Here is an 18,085-nt window from a genome sequence, read left to right as displayed (position 1 = left end):
AGTGCTCCAAATGGGAGCAGTCAAAATGAGTGCCCAGATATTCGCTGATATGAGATACAATTAATAGAGATCCCAAATTGTGTAGTCACCGCCACCAAAGGACATCAATAAATTTGTTGTATGTGAGGTTTATAAAAAGAAATAAATTTTTAATTGGAACCAAATGGCCAGGTAAGTTAATAAATAGCTTGAGTGAAGATCAAGTCAGTTATTGTATCACTTATTCTGGAAGTATCAACGACTTTTCGTATTCAAAACTATATGAAAGGTGTCAAGGGTTCGATCTATTTTCTCTTTCTTATTGATCTCCATGATGAGAAAAAAAGTGTGTAAATTTGGTCAAATGAACTACGATTTACTCATATATTTTTGCATCCATTAAAAGTTCGAGATACTTGATGATGAAGTCCATGAAAGTCTGGTCCTACTCCCAACGGGATTTTTCGGTCACCGAAACAAGCCAGGCGGCTTTTGATATTCAATTTCGTCTTGCACCAATGGGCGAGACACAACTTTAGTCTGGGAACTAGTCGCTATGACTGAGAATAAGAGATGCGGTTCAATGTTGTGACTTTTAACTAGTAAAGGAATTCATAACCACAGGATGGTTTTAATAAAAGGGTGACCTTATCAAGGTTTGAGCACCAAAAGCAGAAGAAGGTATAAACTAACTCGTTTTGGTAGTTTAGTCGTTAGGTCAGATAGGCATCCGGAGCAAGACACTGAATTATCATACGAAGGCAATTGATTATCCTGGTGCATCACTCTAGCAGGAAATAGGGTTCGCGTATACAAGATAAAGTCGTCAAGAAGGTTTCCTTCTTAATTCTAGGGGTCGATTAAGGTTCGTAAAGTGGCCTTTGTGTTCTACCTCTTTGATGTGACTATTGGTTCCTCAAGGTCAGGGTAGAAGTGAAGATGCTTAAGGTGCTAAGGTTCGATTAATGATGTGGCTCTAATCTCCTCCTTCAATGTACCGTTAGTGTTTATATATAAGGTGTACTGTAGCTAACCCACCACACTAAACGCACATCGCAAATGGTTCCGGTCGCCAACCAAAACCAACAATTTCTTTGCGAGTCAACCATGAGAAAGAATATCTGAATTCTTTCTCGGTGTTAGTCCAAAAGGATTGAGTTTAGATATTCTGTCCAACATGGTCCATAATGTATCCAGGGAAATAATCGGCTCATCGGCCAATTCGTCATAGCTCGAAAGTTTCACGTTTAATATTTCCAATTCGTTGGGTAAAGAAGTGTCCTTGAAAAAGGAAATCCTTACGCAGACTGACAGGTTTTATTCGTGTTACAATTTGATCCTCTGATGTGCGATAGCATATGCTTCTAGTTTTAGAACCACTTCTTATAAGAAAATATTCTCTAGTTAGGGATTTAGACTACGGAGAAACAAGAGGCACAAGAAGAGCACAATTATTCGAGCTTCGTTCAAATCAAGGTTCTTCATGAGTAGCGTCATGACAGGATTTTAATCTATTATTCGGTAGTGCATCCACCACTTTTCTGGTTGTTCAATGGAAAAGAAAAGGTACAATTATCCATGTTGTATATGGTTAGATTTGCAGCTCCATTGAGGTTTTGAGTTGAGGTTTACCAAGAGAGCAAATAAACGTCAATAGCGAGTTTGAGCTTGTACAGGCGACAACTCGGTGAATCAGGTCATCTTCTCCACAAGGGTGTTCAACAAGTACCTAAGCAAATAGGGTTGAAATCAAACTAGGGTGAACCTACGGTTGGGTTCCTTGTGAGCCAAGGCGTTGCTTCTGACGATTAGGGATTTTTATAGAAAAGGAATATAACCAAACAAGCAAAATAAAATTTCGCGGGGTCAAGTTGGGACTGATAATGAAAACTACATTTTAAAGTAAACATCGGTCATGTGAGGTCTAAGAAAGAGGTTTCACCCGAAACGATCTCATGGATTAATGATTCCAGCCACGCAAGGGGTAAATTAATCTTTTAAGTCATCGCATTCAGCTGAGGGGGTTGCTGGTTTAAATTATCGTTTTGCAATATCCTTGAGGCTATATATTTATCTTATGGGAGAATCCGGTTACATAGTTCGTTATGACGAGGCCTAAATCAAGTTAGAATGAAACTTGACCATCGGCCAAAATAATATAGTCAAAAGAGATACATAGATAGAGTGTAAGGGACATGGTGTAATTTTACGAGGTATTATTCAATTTCCACACCCAAGACAAAGCTAAAGGTCCGGCCATGAGGTTCTAGAGAAGTTTTGAATCAAGACAGTTTTCGTAACAAAATTTGGATAAAGGTCTTAAGTTCAGTGAAACACTTAAAGGAGTAAAGTTAAGTGATAAAATTCATCAATGATGGCCCAGTGTGCCCGTAGTTGTCTTCAATCGGATAGCCGTTGAACATATTTAACGATACTAACTAGTTGTTGAACAGGTTACAGGGACTTTCACTAAAACTGAAAACTTAGGTTTGTAAATTAAAGATTTTGACCATTTTTCCACATGCTAGGACCCACTAGGATTCGCATGCACCACAAATTATTATTCCGTGTGTACCCGTAATAATAATTTGGTTTGCATGTTCACCCTAATTCTTCCTACCGTGTGTTAAATTATCCCTCGGAATGGATTCTCGAAAACGGAATGTAACAAAAATGAGAAAGGTTATCAAAAGACGTGGCCATCAACCATATGCCAATCAATTATAAGTTCCATCAGAAAGAGTAGTAAAAAAAAATCATGCTATATTCATATGGTGTCTTCCTCGACTTCATTGGTGTGAGAGGGGGGGATAGCTGCTGATGTGACAACGAGATTGACGTGTTCCTCGCCCGAGAAAAATGAGGTGGATGATGTCGACCATCCCGCAATGAGTTTTAATGTTTAGGTGATACACATATATGTACCACACGAGCAAGTGACTGCGTATATCATGCGTGAGTGACTATGCACGTCATGTATGAATATCTATCCAAATGCGAAACTAATACTATGTGAATACCATGTATATACGTATGCAGTGCATGCATGGATGAAATATGTGTTTGGGTTGACATGTTTGAAAAAAACTGTTGTTGAGCCATGAAAACGGTTATAGACTGGTTTTGAAAATAAACCAAGTTCACTATAATCAATGGCTCTGATACCAATCTGTCACACCCTCAAATTTCCAACTAGCGGGGTTTTACCACGAGTCGTGTGACTTACCAGGATCTAGCCACTTGTCATACTGAACAATCATTTTAAAATAAATATATCATTTATTATTTCTCATTAAATGGGACAATAATGCATTTATAGTATAAAATGTGTTTGCGGAAGCATAAAAGTAACATTTAAAAAAACAAAGTACTATGTGCTCAAACATGTACAACCCATCCAAGTGAAACCATATAAGACATGTATCCATGCTATAATGCGACTCCAAACAAATGCAAGCATGTGCTCCTTAGTATACCTAGCAACCTGGGCAAGTATAAATACTCAAGGGTCAACACGAGGTTGGTGAGTTCATAAGTTATAGTAAAAAGTAGTATATATAGTATATGTAGATTTAGCACATTTCAAATATACCAGGGTAGCTAACCCATTTACAAGCTACTAGACGTTTGAACCGAAGCTGACTGTATGTATGCCTTCTTACCAGGTCTATCACCAACGCTAGCATATAAAAGTTAGGTAAATATAACACCCGTTTTACGACATCACAGCCGTGCTAGCGCGACTAGCCCGAGTGGGGTTTGTCAAACCCAGTGGTACTACTTAATATAACCCCGCGATCCCATCCTATCGGTTCAAGGTAGCGTAAGGACTTTAAGTGATATAAGGGCATCTAGTATAAACTTGTGATATATAAGAAATTACGAAAAATCTGAAACGAGTCACTGCGTTCTCCTCCAGAAAACCAGTATATTAGTAAGTGCGCATTTTCTCCCTGAAAACATGTATATGAAAATGCCCCATATTTTCTCCCCAAAAATAGGTATAGGCAAATGTTTTTGTGTTTTCTCTCCGAAAACAAGTATCAGAAAATAGTTTGTGTTTTCTCCCCAAAAACATGTATTAGAAAATAGTTTCTATTTTCTCCCCGAAAACATGTATAGGAAAATAATTTGTGCTTTCTCCCAGAAAGAAAATAGGAAAATGTATGAACTCACCTGTTGTCGCGTGTAATAGACTTTTCTCAAAAGCCAAAAGAATGCACTTGAGTCGTTAACTGCTACCTAGTACAAGTGTTTAAATTATGAGAGCGTGTTCAACAACACATGACCTTAGAACCACGTACGGACTCACACACAAACACAACTTGACCCGACGACTCGTTGTTGATTTCACTTAATGTTGGTAGTTCTAAGTTGTTCTAACATGCATCCTATATCACACCATGATCAAAACATCAAGCAATTGTCATATAATTCAAATTCTGATCAAGCAATTTACAAGACAGATTATAGCATCTACAAATGGATTTTATTAACTAATCAAAACATAGACATAAATTCCCAAAAACTTACCACAGTAGAATATATGAATTAGGTTCCTTATAATATTTTTATTATATTTTTATAATGTATAAAATATTCACAATAAATCAAACATTGCAGATAGGTACAAAAAGTTTAGCAGATTGCGCAATAAAAAGTAGTTTCATGGTTCTGTCACATAACTTATCAAAATTGTGTAAGGCAAATTGGGTTGTCTTCAAAACTCATAATACTAACTTCCAGAAGTGGAACCAAACCAGTTGGATTTGTCATTAGAGAGTAATGGTGTTGGAAAGACAGACCAGAATATAACTCCCCGAATCAGCTTTGACCAATGTTTTTGTAAAATCATAAAAGTTATTCAAAACTCGTCCAGAAATTACAAAATTTACCTTTCTGCAAACTAGACTCAGAGTACTATATTCTAGAATCAAGAATCGATCAATAATAATCGTTTAACATCAAGTTACAGACCAATCAATAAACAAGAAAGAATCTGTCAGCAAACTGTTATCATCAAAACTCAAACCCTAACATGTTTATGTCATCCCTAAGGTTTTAATTCATTAATTATAATCATAATCATCAAAAGTACAGAGATTGAACGTCTAGCGTTTCACAATAACTCATCAAAAACATAAAATTAACCGAAATTGAGAATGATTCTTACTAGTTATGAATGTAGGAGTGTTAGAATGATCAAGAAACACCAACAATTAGTAGTAGTAGGCTTGATTGAAGATGAGTTAGGGTTTGGAGGAGCATGCATCGATGGTTTACGGCCGGATATTTGAGTTGGGATATTTTATATAATATTATAATAATCGTATTTACAAGAATAGCCCTTTTAGAATCAGTTTTGGCTTTAAATGAACTTTAAACACCAAACCGGATTACAAAGAATCATTCCTACTAAAATACTAACCCAAGTTTATAAAAATAAATTCTTTTTGTCATTTAATAAATATTATTTTTGTAAAAGCCGAAAAAGTATAAGTTACGCTCAACAATCGATCACAATTTCATGAAACAATCTACGAACTAAATACATAATCATTTAGCATGTAATTTCGCATAGATAATATTATAAACATATGATTGAGGTATTATTTTTATATAATAACTAATAACATGTTAAGCGAGCATAATCTACTAAATCGTGTAACACATAAAATCATTTAACACATAACAATTATATCCGAATTATTTAAACATGCCTTAATCAACATTAATCACCAACGCGTACTGACGGACTCATGTGTGTGACTCGTTACTGGCTCGCATAAATATTATGCATGACGTGTAAGATAACAGAGTTGGGCTAAGATGTTAACGTGAAATACCGGGGTGTCACAAGTTTCTAGCCCCTTTACCTGTTATGTTTTCGGGGCTGTGTGCATACTCCTATGTGCTAGTTGTTAATTCACCTACCTTAAGTGGTAAGTGTATGATATGTGTATGATATATGTATGACGAAGTATTGAATGTTATTATGGAATGTTTATACGAATGAATATGTGTATATATGTATATACATGACTAGAAGATATCTATAGTATGCATGTAAGAAAATGAATGTATGATAGAGTGAAGAGACAGGTATGATTATTCGAGATAAAGGGACCAGACCCTAATAATATCTGAGACAGAAGGGACCAGACCCTAATAATATCTGTGATGGTAGAGATAGAATAGCCTATGGAATACCATAGGGAACTATGAAAGAAAGTATGAGAGATCGAATGAATGTCTGCATGTAGGTAAAGTATGTATGAAAGAAATGATAGTAAGTAAAGTGTGAATACGTGCCCTCAGACACGTATGGGTAAGGTTGTGAATGTAGTGTTTGTAGAATGATTCACTAGAACTCACTCAACGTAGCTGACTTTTAGTATGCACGCAGGTAGATAGATTGAGGGAGCTGGCTTAAGGATGGCACCGTGGCAGGGACCGGAAGACTGGCATCTTGGAAAAGAATGTTATGAATTAATATGATATGTTTTAAGACAAGTTTACTTTTGTTAGACAATATTCGATGACGTTTAATGTAATGCATGAAGTTTTAATGATTCCGCAAAAAGTTTTAATTAACTCTGATTTTAGAACTGTGTTTATGAGTAAATCCAACGCTAAAGTAGGGTTCCGGGATCGGGGCCTTACATCTAAAGTCACATAAAATCGTTATTCGAGATAGTAGGTAAGTTTAATCTTGAAACAAAGATATAGATGAACTAACTCATGAAAATGAGGGGTCATGATATGTTATCGGTTTTGAAATGAGCTGACTAGATCGCATGGAATACTTTTCGAGGTAAATTGTTAAAATTCGCGATTTACCTTTGAGTATGAGAAAAACAATTAAATTGCAAGAGTATAACATGTGAAAACTCTGAATTAAAGCAACGATTGAATCGTAAAGATACTTGGAGCGTAAGCTATCATAAATCAACAGATTTGGATAGTTGTGAGGATATCGGATTGTAACAACAATCATTATTAAAAACACATGAATCAACTTTTGGTTTTAAAATAAAATACACATGAAACACAATAAAACCATGTTAAATATTTTGATGTGCAAATCACATAAAATGTAATCATTCTTATTCAGGATGATTACTATGAAATCCCAATGAACCGAAAATTTACAATAAAAGGTAATTATTTTTATTCAAAATGATTACTATGAAAACTTAAGAGATAATACTAAATTAAAATTTTGAAGTTTGAATAAAAGTTCATAATTTTCATTTGTAATATCCATGGATTCAAAGGGTTTTCATATTACGATGAAATTGTAAACAACCTTAAATTATAAAAGGAAAAACATCACATGCAATAAAATTGAATTGGGTATTTTCATACTCATGAATCACCGCGGGTTCTCATATTTCAATGAAAATTTGTAGGTCCTGGCACGAATCCAAAATATGTGAACGATTCTACGTATTCACCATGAGCGTGCGAAAAGGTGTTTACGTTACTAATTGTGGAGCGAAAACGAGCGAGTACGAACACGAGATGTAAACAATAACGCGTTAAAGCTCTATTAGAAATTTCAGCAGAAGTTCGTTACAATATGTGACTCGTAAAAATGATCGCTACCATACGCCTAAACAAGTGAACCATTTGTAGTCAAAGCCATCCATACGCTTTTATTATAAAAATTATATTGTGGCCTTGAATAACGATAGATAACACAACAGGAGACTTTCAACCTTGGTTTTAAGTAGGGTTGTGCTATGCGATGCAACCACGAAACAAAAGAGACCTCGACTTCCATGCAGATAGCTTAACTTCATATTCCTTAACAGCAAACTTTCAAGTTTTGCTAGGATTCAAATTTGTCCTTACCATAAGTCCAAGATAGATAAACAAACGGGTAACTTCATATAATAGTAGATAAGTTTCAAAGTGTTCCAATTAGGTCACTCAACTTTAAAAAGTATTTTAATTAAGTCACTCAACTTTCATATTTTATTAAATTAAATCCTTTAACATGTTTTGTTAGTCTTTTTCTTTATTGTTTCACATAGGAAATCTTTTTATCTTTTTTTTGAAGTCGACCCTGAGTGGCGACGTTGATTTTATATTTTATTTTAAATATGAATAATTAACATTTTTTAATTTTTTTACTTTAAGTATATATATTGCAAAAAATTGGTGAGACTCGATTCGAGGAGGGAAACACACTATCTTGACATAGTGTTGTTTTGAGAGGGAAACACACTATCTTGATATAGTGTTGTTCTAATGTTTTGGCAAATGAGGTATCATAATATAGTTGATGATTTGAGAGGGAACACGCTATCTTGACATAGTGTTGTTTTGTATTGGGTTGGAAATTTTATCTTGACATAGTGTTAATTAGTTGTTAGTTGGAGACTCACTATCTTAATATAGTGAAATTAGAAGAAACTGTAAAGATAAGTATTTGGAGTGAGACTCGATTCGAGGAGGGAAACACAAAGATAAGTATTTGGAGTGAGACTCCATTTCTTTCTTAACGCACAAAAAATTGGTGAGACTCGATTCGAGGAGGGAAACACACTATCTTAATATAGTGAAATTAGAAGAAACTGTAAAGATAAGTATTTGGAGTGAGACTCCATTTCTTTCTTAACGCACAAAAAATTGGTGAGACTCGATTCGAGGAGGGAAACACACTATCTTGACATAGTGTTGTTTTGAGAGGGAAACACACTATCTTGATATAGTGTTGTTCTAATGTTTTGGCAAATGAGGTATCATAATATAGTTGATGATTTGAGAGGGAACACGCTATCTTGACATAGTGTTGTTTTGTATTGGGTTGGAAATTTTATCTTGACATAGTGTTAATTAGTTGTTAGTTGGAGACTCACTATCTTAATATAGTGAAATTAGAAGAAACTGTAAAGATAAGTATTTGGAGTGATTGGTGAAGAAGGTGATTACTTCCTTCGAAGAATGAGAGGCTTGTATTGGTGATCCCTATCATTTTAGGAAGAAGACTCGTGAAAAAAAACTCTCGATCAAGGATCGGGAAAAAGATGTAGAGTGGATTAGTTAACATTCACTTGAACCTCCATAAATGCGGTTGTGTCATCTTTAACCCTTAACTTACTTTTTTGTATTTGTTTTTATAAGTTGTGAAAATAGTTTAACAAAGCCGCTAGCTCGATAAAATCGGATTAAAAGATAAGAAAAACCATTCACCCCCTCTAGTTTTACATTTTCAAAAAATCAATAATACATGTGTCACAAACTATACTTTGTCTTTATCAATCACAATAACAATCTCTAAACGAATCAGAATGATTTAACTTGATGAAGTGTTACAACACCAATAAACCAACTACACAAAATATATAGATCATCATCGCAATGATCTTAACAAACTACAAAACTCTCAAGAATGCCTAACAGATTTATAACTAACAAACAAATCTAGATCAAGATTGTGAGAGGAAACGTGAGAGTTGGTATAGAATTGCAAAATTACATCCAAAAATGGCGTCAAAACGGAAGGCTCGTATGCAATATTATATGCTGACTCTGGTTAAGCTCCAGGCCTGCTTTACATCTACAAGCCCATAACTCTTTCCAATATCTTCCAAGCCCAATAACAAATAAGCATGCATGTACCTCATTATAAATTAACAGAAGCTAGTATTAAAACTATATCCAAATATTGATAACTTTGTTCATTCTCAGATAGTATAGTTAACGCATATAAATCTCCACGACCAAGTAGATAATATTGCCAAATTGGCGGCTCTAATACTATCAATACGAAGACCGCCCATATCATTCGTGTCTATTATTATATCCCATGCGATCCCAGGAATCTTTAAGCTAGAGTTACTCCATTCCCACTAGAAATGTCTTCTAATACCTCTGAGTGTATCAATAACATGCACCGTGGCCTTGAATATGGTTTTAAGTAGTGTTGTGTTGTATGACCGCGAAACAAAAGAGACTTTAAACCATGGTTTGATTCTCATTAACCCTTGCTTCGAAACAAGACCCACTTGTGAATTCAAGTTTAAAATCCAGATTCTTTCAAGAATCTATATGCAATCCCCAAACGATACATGGTTGTTTGTAACAGATGACAATACAAAAAACAAAAATATATGAAATTAATAGTTACAGATGCAGGCATCGAATAAAAAAAACGCAAGAGAGAAAAAACGTTAAAAAGGTATAAGAGTAAAAAAAAGGACTTAACGGTTGTGTAAGAAGAAGTAACATCAACTTTTTTATAAAAGACGGCAGTTGTACCTTTGTTCAATCTCATCCGTTCAATTCAAGACCTAAAGATTAAAAAGATCGAGATTCGGTGGTCTCTCTTAATTTTACAACTCAACCCGGTTCTCAAGGAATACATGTTGTCGCCTCCTCCTAACCCCAAAATTTACCTTACGCGGTAACTTTTGGTCTTCATTTCAAGCTTTTCATTTGATGACCGGAAACCACCAGTCACCGGCTGCCGCCTACGGCGACCCACAATCAAACCAAAATGACGTCACTCCGGCAGCCTCAGGTACAATGCACCGCCGCCGTAACAACCGTAAAATCCAAACCCTAATCAATGCAGTGAATTTCATTCCTTTTATACCCAAATTATTAATCCTGCATAAACACGAAAACGTTCTAAAGCGATTAGGTTTATACAACTTCAGTATAATCAAGCTTGATCAGAACATTAGATCCGATCTTATAGCTCAGGTTATAGCTAATTGTGACCCGAAGAAACGATGCAGTTCCGTAAATGGTAAGCGGGTCCAGGTGAGTCGGGCCGATTTAGCGAGGGCTTTGGAGTTGCCTGTTGGAAAACAGGATGCTAATGAAAATGATTTGGGTGTGTTTTCGGATGAGGAAATAGAGTTTCTGGATGATTTTGTCTTCAATTGGATGCTTATACACGAAGACTCGTGGGTTATGCCGGAAAAGATAGTCAGGATGACGAGCTGTGTGAGAGACGGGCGTCCGCAAAAACTGGATGCGGCTAGTTTGATTTGGTATAAAGTTGAGAGGGAGTTGGGTTTGGGAGTGAAACTTGTGGACCGTTATTATGCGTCACATTTGCAGCGGTTGATACGCTCACAATGTGAGCAGCTTTTCGAGATGGATGAAGAGCGTGTAGTGAAAGTGTCCTCCGGTGTTGAGGTGACTTTAGCACATGAAACTGTGGATGAACTGGAAGATGCGAAGAGCAATTCGGTTGAACACTTGTTGCAGCGTTGTCAAACTAGTGATTTGTATAATGATAATGATAATAATAATAATAATAATAATAATAATAATAATAATAATAATAATAATAATAATAAACAAGTGATGGTTGAAGAAGATGAAGATGATGGAAAACATTTAGAGAAAGTGTCTATTGTTCAAGAAGACGATGCGGAGTTGACTTTAGCGAACGTAACTATGGATGAGCAGCTGGATTTAAACAACAATTTGCGTGAACAGTTGTTGCAGCGTTGTGAAACTAGTGATTTGAATAATAATGAAGAAGTGAAGGTTGATGATGTCGTTGATGAAAAGGTTGTAGAAGTGGAGGATAATGAGGTTGAAGAACATATAGAGAAAGTATCCGATGTTCGGCCGTCTTTAGCACACGATGCTGAGTTCACTTTAGGGCATGAGCTGGTGGATTCGAAGAACAATTCAGGTGATTTGAATAACAATGAAGCGAAGGTTGAAGCCGTTGTAGATCAACAGATTCTAGAAGTGGAGGATGGTGAGGGTAAAGAAGATGAGGATGACGGAGAACATAAGGAGAAAGTATCTACTGTTCAAGAAGACGATGCTCGGTTGACTTTAGCACACGATGTTCAGTTGACTTTAGCGCATGGAAATGTGGATCAACCGGTGGATTCGAAGAACAATTCTGGTGAACAGTTGTTGCAACTCTGTCAAACTAGTGATTTGAAAGATAATAATAATGAAGAAGAAGTTAAACTTGAAGACGTTGTCGATGAACAGATTGTAGAGGTGGAGGATGATGAGGTTAAAGAGGATGAAGATAATGGAGAACATATACAGAGAGTATCTATTGTTCGAGAAGACGATGCTCAGTTGACTTTATCACACAATGTCGAGTTGACTTTTGGGCATGAAACTGTGGATGAACTGATGGATTCGAAGAACAACTCGGGTGAACAGTTCTTGCAGCATAGTCAGACTGGTGATTTGAATAATGAAGAAGTTAAGGTTGACGATGTCGTAGATGAACAGATTGTAAAAGTAGACGATGAGAATGATGATGGCGAAAAGTTTGTTGAAGGTTTGGACATGGAGGCAAATGATGATGTAGTTGGATCACGAGACGATTCATTTTTGTCACATGGTGGTCCATCTTTCTTTGGCAATAATAATGGGAAAAGAGTGATGGAGTCCGAAGACGACACACACTATCTTGACATGAACAATAAAAGATTAAAAACCAATGACATCTTGGATCATAATCAAAGTGAATTTGGCCTTTGCATGGTGCAAATGAACCAATGGATTGAAAAGGCCAAGATGATTACTGACTCCAAACAACAAAGTTATGCAAACCGTAAATATCATCTAGATTCAGCAATGCACGAGCTGCAAGACCGCCAACAAGTTACGGAAATGATAATAAAATCAAAGGATGAAGCGTTGGAAAAAAAACACGCTGAGGTGTATCGCCTTAAACATGAGCTTTATCTGATGGGTGATCTTTTATCAGGGTATAGAAAGGCTTTGAATGACGAGCGCGTTAAGTTTTCCGAGTATAGAGAACGTGCTCGTGCTCAAGAGAAATTGGCTTTAAAGGATGTGGGCTCGGGTGATGTGTCACAGGTATGAACAAAACCCCTTTAAGCTACCATTATTATTTTTGCCTTACATTCATGAAACATATCACAATTGAAGGGCACATCAAGCTACCATTATTATTTTTGCCTTACATTCATGAAACATATCACGACAGTGAAGACGCACACATCACAATTGAAGGGCAGGTGGTCCCGCAGGTAACGAAGTTCAAGTATTTAGGATCATTTGTACAGAGCGATGGGGAATTAGACAGTGATGTGACCCACCGAGTTCAGGTAGGATGGTGTAGATGGAAAGCAGCCACAGGTATATTGTGCGACAAGAGTTTCCCGACTAATCTGAAGGGAAAATTCTATAGGGTGGCAGTTAGACCTGCAATGCTATATGGAACAGATTGTTGGGCCATCAAGAAGGCACAAGTGCGGAAGATGGAGGTAGCAGAAATGAGAATGCTACGTTGGATGTGTGGGCACACAAGGCTAGACAGAATAAGAAACGTTGTGCTTCGCGAGAGAGTAGGGGTGGCGAACATAGCAGACAAGATAAGAGAGTGGAGATTGAGATGGTTTGGACATGTAAAGAGAAGACAGACGACGAATCCTGTTAGATCCGTAGAAAGCATTACTATAGAGGGGAGGAGGGGTAGAGGACGACCGAAATTGACTTGGGATGAGAGGATTAGGCATGATTTGATAGACCTAAATCTCTCCGAGGACATGGTTGAGGATAGGAATTCGTGGAGAAGTAGGATTAAAGCTAAGGATTCCTAGAGAGAATTGAATACCTTAGGGCTTAGACTTAACTTATTTAGGTCACTTACCATAATGGTATTTCCCTTACATATTTTATTATTATTATTATTAGCTTTTATATTGCGGTTAAACTGCGACCTTATTATTAATATTATTATAATTAGTAGTAGTTTTTTTATATAACTGTTAAACTTTTTTTTTTTTTTTTTTTTTTTTTTTTTTTTTCATACACATGTTCTTAGAGCCGAGGGTCTCTCTGGAAGCCACCTCTTTATTCCTTTGGATAGAGGTACGGTGTGCCTACATCCCACCCTCCCCAGACCCTACCTATAGCTCTGCTGTCGGTGGGATTTTACTGGGTATGATTGATTGATTGATTCATGAAACATATCTGTAGATATCATATGCCCTATGTTACAGCTTTTGATATAACACACAATCCATAGCATTAATAATCCCTTTATTATAAAGACAAAATGAATGAATTTGTGGACTCAACTCACAGTCTCACATACAACAAATATATTTATAATAATAAAAATGCGATAATTTGTACTTTGAGGAAATCAAAATATCGCACCTTTTGATTTTGTATGTGTCTAGACATCTTTCAGAATCACGAACGGTTCGTTTTCACTCTAGTATTGAAGTCACAATAGTCTTGGTCAAGTGTGTACTCCATACCTCCTAACTTGTACCAATGTATATTATGAGTTCTCATTTGGTCTACAAGTAATCACGATAACTTAAATAATTAGTCTGATGACACTAGAATTACCAATAGAAGATATTTGGAAATTCATAAAACTTATTAGAGAAATTGCGTTTAAAGGCATGATACACGATTGTGATTATTTTGACAGTAGATGCTTCGTGTTTTTGCAGGAAAAGGGAGGCAGTGAAGAACATTGACGGTCTCGTGCTTTTAGTGGTATATCCTTTTGTTTAGCACCGTATTTTTAGTTGGCGGAGAATATTGATGATTTTGGACATGGAAGAAGATGATAGTTTTTGGTGGTATATCCTTTTGTTTCGCACCGTAGTATTAGTTGGCGAAGAATATTGATGATTTTGGACATGGAAGAAGATGGTAGTTTTTATTGGTTTAAACTGCTTTTGCTTCTCATCCTATTTGGGGAGAATAGTAAACATGGTATAATTTTATGTTAATAAATAGACTTTATATTAATCCTTCTCTTGGTGCATGTTTTTTCATGTGTTCTTTGTTTACGTGGTGTCAATAATGTTTGGTTGGCGTGTTGAATTGGCCAACTCAAGAAGCCCGTATAAAATTATATATATACACACACGTGTTAAAAGACTTCACCTTGACCCGAGCACATTAAAAGTTGTGTACCATGAACATGAACCATATGCAACTTATTAATTTAAGTGACTGGGTAGTAAATGGGTTAAACGAATTGATATTAATCTATTATTATTTGCTATTTGAACTTTTTATTATTTTAAACGGGTTACGGCAGTATTAAATAGGTTAAACCTAAAATTAAACGTGTTAAAGAGATGAACTTGATTAGACATGGGAATCTATCTTCATGTTAGGTTTAATCATGTTGAAATGTTAATTTTGGTTTGATGTTACAGTAATTAATTAAACTCGTTTGATTATCGACAAGGATGCTCTCAACTTCTTATACTGCTCATAGAGGACTCATTTGCCACAAGTTCTTATGCATACCCTTTGCGTTGTCCATTGAGGACTCATTTGATATTCAAACATTTATTGTATTAGAGGTTGACTCAATGCCTCTTTTCTATTTTTCTTTCTCCTCTAACAAGTTGGCTCTAGAGGTATAAATGAGCAAATGTCATAAAAAAGTTATATACTTTTAGTGATGGTTGTAAGCAAACCGAATGAACACAAACGGAGCATGCTCATTTTCGTTTTTTTAATTTTAACCGAGCAAACAATTGAACATAAAAATAAAATGAACGGGTTGACAGCCTAATCCAAGTTCCCATTTTTCAGTTTACGTTTCCGGTCTGGCAGACCACAATTTGTGTCGAAATAAACGCACGGTCTATATTGAGCTGATGTTAACTATAAGTCAAATGTTTATGCCATTAAGGGCATTGCTATTGACCAAGGGTACCCAATTCAAAGAGCCAACCACACATATATTCTTTATTTCTTTATGAAATAAAACTTCTGTTTCTTAACTGATCTAGAGCTCCATCACTCATGTATAAAAAAATGAAATTCCAAACAATAATATATATGAAAAATATTTGCCTTAATGTAAACATCTAATACTTAGTTTGATATAAACTTAGATTAAGAATTTAATACATGTTTGTTCCATTACTGTGTGTATATATTTATTTACCTGTGAAATCTGTAATGATATTATAATAACTAGGTGATACCTTGGCGCGTTGCGCCGGGCTGATGGTGTAATCTGTAAAAAAGACAAATTCGTTAATGCTCAAATACAACAAATTAACATATTAAAAAAGCAAAAATCATACGTTGCGTTTGCGAACAGACAATATTCAATCTGTCTAAGGCTATTGCACTACCGAAACTAAACAAAATAATAAATTCATTAACAAAACCCTTGTGGAACAAAAAAGAAACAAAATCAAAATATTGCGGCCTCAAACCGACACAAAATTGGTCGGCATCAATAGTACGGAAACTAAATCGTAAACACAAATTAGTTAGCCCAAAAAGTATATTAAAACTAAGCATATTAAAAAAAGTAACAAAAATAAATTGATTATTAGTTATTAAGTTTTATTTCATTATACATCTGATATTACTATTTTATATAGCATTTGCATTAACTTGAAAGTGTAAAATAATAAAGACCCACCAATCAATACAAACAATAACAAATAAAGGAAAAATTATGATTGTAAATGCAACACAGACAAGGCTTGAACCCGCGCACTAACACAACATAATAATATAGACAAAATAGCCAACAAACCAACTCATCATATTAGTATTCCATTCAAACAAGTAAACTAAAGTAGCAAACACCAAGCAACTTAAAAGTTCTTTGTGGCACCGACATTTCATAATTTATATATATATATATATATATACTAGAAGGGTGCCCGCGCGATGCGGCGTGTATTTAAACATACACCTTAGTAATCATGTAACAATTATATATGGGCGTTCATGGTTCGGAACGGCGTGAAACACGACCCGAACACAACACGATTTTAAACGGGTTCGACACAACACAAATAAGTATATGGAGTAATTAAGGTTAAAATTAATAATGTCACTAATATAGGGTTTATTTTATTTTAGAGAATAGTATACAAACATGTAATGATTCATCAAGCTAGTTAATTTAAGGTTAAAAATTGAATTATTATGTGTTACCATTAAAAATAAATAAATGTGTTACTATTTTTTGTGTTTAAATTATAAAAGTGAAAGGTAACATGATTATTGAAGTTTATTTAATACCCTAAGTTGAGTTGTCGTAATATTTGAAGGTCTTGTTTGTATATTTATGAGAAAATATAGGTGGGCATTGGATGCTTTTAACCACCTTTTATATTATAATGGCATATTTAGATTGTACATTCATACTTTGTTGACTTGTACATTATAAATGATAGCTCGGTATTGAATGAAATTTATATCAAAACGTTGAAAAAAATGAGCCCATCGCAACGATAAGTTTCTTTATTTTTTATGATATAATATACTTAAAAATATGAAAGAAGATAAAAAAGTAAATAAAGTTGTCAAGTAGAGGCTAAAGATGAGAGGGCAAATTTGTAACTATTGTTTAAATTAACAAAACTTTAGTATAGATGAGGGGGCAATATTGTAACTATATTTGAATAAATTGAAACACACGTGAGATTTAATGATTAAATGACATTTTTGTCCCTACTGGAAGTTGTATCATGTGCTTAGTAGATTGTAAATTACTTAATCACAAGCGTCTTAATTTGCCCTCCTCTTATATATACTAGCTTTTAGCCCGCGTGTTACGCGGGTTATTCTAATTTTTTCTAATGTACGTAATATTATTGAGTTTAGTGTAGAAATCAATTAATAACATCACAGTATGAACTCAAAATATTTTATGAAATAAAGAATTCAAAATTACAATTAAATTTAGTTCAAGTAAGAAAAGATCTCCTTGAAGACGACATTTGTTGTCTTGTTAGTTTGTCTGCCATATTTGTCTAGAATGAGTATCTTCAAACCCTTTTTGCTTGTAACTCTTGATAAGGCGTCATATAGTTGTCCTTGTGAAAAGACGTCACTCTTTAGGTACAAACCAACCCTATTTAGTGACTGTCATTGGCTTTTGTTTATAGTCATAGCGAAACAAACTGACAAGGGACATTGTCGTCTTGTAATTCTGAATGTTATGTTCTTGTCAGAAGATGTTAAAGCGATTCTAGGAATAAATATTCTTTCACTAGTATTAGTTCCTGAAAGAATTTTCACTTCAATTACACAAGTACCTAAAGAAATAACCTGAAGTCTAGCATAAGCCTTTCTTTTGATCAATAACCGGCACGCAGGGATTTTTTCAGAAAGCAAATCATCA

At 35.1% G+C, this 18,085-nt stretch overlaps 1 protein-coding gene across 1 annotated transcript; it reads left to right on the top strand.

Moving 5' to 3' along the window:
- The first annotated feature begins 10,428 nt into the window (after nucleotides 1-10,428).
- LOC143617246 (uncharacterized) lies at nucleotides 10,429-14,444 on the top strand. The gene is made up of 3 exons (XM_077089869.1): nucleotides 10,429-11,221; nucleotides 11,588-12,804; nucleotides 14,418-14,444. The coding sequence occupies exons 1-3, from the start codon at nucleotides 10,429-10,431 to the stop codon at nucleotides 14,442-14,444; spliced, it is 2,037 nt and encodes a 678-aa protein (XP_076945984.1).
- Nucleotides 14,445-18,085: the final 3,641 nt, after the last annotated feature.

Source organism: Bidens hawaiensis, unplaced genomic scaffold (assembly GCF_021521415.1).
Source record: "Bidens hawaiensis isolate Kalapana, Puna unplaced genomic scaffold, B.hawaiensis_p1.1 tig00002307_1, whole genome shotgun sequence".
Classification (NCBI taxonomy): domain Eukaryota; kingdom Viridiplantae; phylum Streptophyta; class Magnoliopsida; order Asterales; family Asteraceae; genus Bidens; species Bidens hawaiensis.
This window is presented reverse-complemented; position numbering and strand designations above follow the sequence as displayed.